The sequence below is a fragment of the Asparagus officinalis genome, chromosome 3 (genome assembly GCF_001876935.1).
Source record: "Asparagus officinalis chromosome 3, Aspof.V1, whole genome shotgun sequence".
Lineage (NCBI taxonomy): Eukaryota > Viridiplantae > Streptophyta > Magnoliopsida > Asparagales > Asparagaceae > Asparagus > Asparagus officinalis.
Window position 1 is genome coordinate 109,515,642 of NC_033796.1, and position 3,181 is coordinate 109,518,822.

Here is a 3,181-nt window from a genome sequence, read left to right on the forward strand (position 1 = left end):
AGGGGGGCCCACCCCCTGTTTTGGCTCTTGCGTGCCGCCCGCGAGTTGAGCGGTCGCGAGCCAAAAAGTTTTTTCGTTCTAATAATGATGTGCTCATGTCCAATACTAATAATGTTGTGCTCTTGTCTCCATTCTATATAAAAAATATGAAGATGTACGATGTTTCATATTGGGGTTTGGTTCTCGGCACTTATAAATATCCCCCTCAGCCTTGGATAAAGATAGCAACACAGAGGAAGGATAGCAGGTGAAGGTATGGTAGTTTTTGGCATCTGGGTTTCTCTAATGCTTTGCATGTTTAACACCGGTTCTTTAATTATTGTCATATATATATCGTTTAATTACGATATAATTTTTGTTTAGGCATAACATGAGAAACCCCCCTTAACTTTGAACGATTATCAGAAAACCCCACTTAACTTTTAAAATATCAGAAAACCCACATTAAGTTTAGGGGTTATCCGCAAACCCCCTTTAATTTTAAGGTTCTATCAAGAAAAAAACCCCACGGCGTTATCCCTTATTATCCCAAATTATCAGTAGACAAAACTTCCCCTACATATATATTTTCTGCGGGTGAGTTTTTCTTGCAAGAAAGCATATTAATGTGTAATACTTAATTTTAAAAATTTTCATCACACAGGGGTTAAATCCATAACTGTGGAGTGTTTCTGTTTGCTGGGAATTTGGGATAATAAGGGATAACACAGTTAGGGGGTTTTGTGATAAAACCTTTTAGTTAAAGGGGGTTTTCTGAAAACCCCTAAACTTAAGAGTTTTTTTTTTGGTATTTTGAAAGTTAAGGGAAGTTTTCTAATAATCATCCAAAGTTAGGGGGGTTTCTGATATTAAGCCTTTTTTAAGTGAAGGTTCAGAATGAGCGCAATTTTCATCTGAGGGTATGAACAGATTATAATATAATTTCGGTATCATCAGATGTCTATCATTAAACCATTAAAGTGTAGTGAGAGAGCTCAAATACCACTATTATCTTAATTATTATTAGAGATCTCTTCCACTCATAAAAACTTTGAAGTAATTAAGGAGATGGGCTAGGATAATGTATTTGGCCCCAGTGCAATCAAAATGATTAATGTTATTTGAGTTATGATACCAAGCGTAGTTAACTATGTATCATCTTAACTCTATATCATCCTATCTCCCCCCCCCCACACACACAGTCCAAACTCACATGCATAATCGTCTGGTCGTTTCCATTTTAAGATTATTCGTACAATTACCTAGTGCAGGGAGTGAGAAAATGGAGGCCAGCGAGATCAAATCCATAGAGATCAGCCTTAGCTATAATCTGACAGCGGCAAACTACGTGAGCAAGATCGACATGATGCGTCAGGAGAACGCAGCGACTTGGTGTCGCAATCGTCCTGTACTCCCCACTGTAGTCGACGAAAAGGATCCTGGTTGGGTGAAGAAGCTCACTTGGTACGACATTGTACTGGTTTTCAATGATGGGAAGAGTAGGGTCAGGCTGAGGATCCGACGCGACCAGCTCTACCTTCAGGGCTTTCTCGTGAACGACACCGGTAAATGGTTCGAGCTGGGAAATAAGCACCTGATCGCTGAAGACTCAACACTTCTTCCTTACGGGCATAACTACAATGACCTGTTACGCGCAGCTGGCATCGAGACAACAGCAGGTCTCACTGGAGTCACCTTTGGGCGACAGAATCTCATGAACGCGGCACAATGGCTTCAAAACCCACCAAACGACAAGAAAAGACCCGAAGCGCTGCTCATTGTGATTGGCATGTTCTGTGAGTCTGCGAGGTTTATTCCGATTAGTAGCTATTTTAGGAGGACATGGCAAGAAAGCCAGAAAGCCCCTGCTTGGGTCGATAAACTAGTCCATCGGTGGGGAGGGCTCTCTGGATGTTGTTTGTTCTATGATGCGGATCCTACCTATAAATGGGTTCCTCAGACACTTGTGGTTGAGGGACCAGCACCGGATTATAAACCAGTAGAGGTTGTGGCTAAAACCCTCGTTGAGCTGCTGGAATATCTTGGCATACTGCAGAGGGATCCGGCGACTATCGTTGCTCCTAAGGCACAGGCTGTGGCTGAGTGATGTCCTGTGGGTTTTAATAATAATGCTATATATGGAATAAATGTGAGCCTGCTAAGGTTTCCATGGGTTCGGAGTGATGCTGTGCTCCGGTGAAGTCTGACGTCTTTTTCTGAGCTACTGTAATGGGCAACTAGTCTTTTGCATGAATAAATAAAGTTATGCTTGCTGTGTTTTTCCTTTCCTAAGACTGTGGCCAGTCCGTTAGTATTTCCTCACTTTCTATTACCACTTTGCCAGCAAAAGGTTCCGTACACAGCTTTCCATCTAAAATACACATTTTATCGTCATTAAAATTTTAATTTTTTGTCTAATACTCATGCTTCATAATCTGAACGCCAATCTTTCAAATTTATTGCTTCTCAACTTCTTTCTACAAGGAATTTTCTAGGAGCAAATAACAAGGGTGCGGTTATTTTCTACTGGAAGGATGTAAAACATTCTGTCGTATAAACACTGCAGTGATGTAAATGTTCTGTTGTACCAGTGATCAGTGTATTCATTCCCATACAAGATGTAAACATTAAACTGGCTTTGCGTATTGTAATATCTTGGTTCATATTATATATCTATCACTTGTAACGTGAAATTATCTGTGCAATCAGGGTTTTATGTTGAAAAAATATGTGATACCATGACTCATTTTTGTTGCTTTCCTTACCACTCTCTGCATCTTTTGCATCTCCTCTCATCTTCGTTAAAGCAGAACCACAATGAAGTTAATAACTTTCTTTAAAGAAAATTAATGACAAATTAATTTGTATGGGGTTGCAATAGCTCGAGCTCCTTGATCTCCATTTTTCCTTGTGGAAAGATGAAGAAGATGGCGCCTTGATCATTCTTGGTTCTTCAACTAATTTCTTGAAACATTCTTTAATTTAGAAAACTGTATGAGAGTGATGGAGAGAGAGAAGAGAGAATTTTGTAGCTAGTTAAATCTGATGACAAAAATAAAGCAACAGAGAGTGATGGAGAGAGAGAAGAGAGAATTTTGTAGCTAGTTAAATCTGATGACAAAAATAAAGCAACAACTTTTTTGGTGATGAAAATATTATTTATTAATGTTATAAAAATGTTTCGAGGAACATAAGACGCATG

General features: G+C 39.4%; 1 protein-coding gene across 1 annotated transcript; it reads left to right on the forward strand.

Annotated features, from left to right (window-relative positions):
- LOC109835721 (protein synthesis inhibitor I-like) lies at positions 178–2,271 on the forward strand. Its single transcript, XM_020403729.1, has 2 exons — positions 178–253; positions 1,246–2,271. The coding sequence occupies exon 2, from the start codon at positions 1,262–1,264 to the stop codon at positions 2,084–2,086; it is 825 nt and encodes a 274-aa protein (XP_020259318.1). The 5' UTR covers positions 178–253; positions 1,246–1,261; the 3' UTR covers positions 2,087–2,271.

What these genes read in the sequence shown, in the direction of transcription:
- LOC109835721 (XM_020403729.1), top strand. Translation starts at nt 1,262, where the DNA reads ATGGAGGCCAGCGAGATCAAATCCATAGAGATCAGCCTTAGCTATAAT.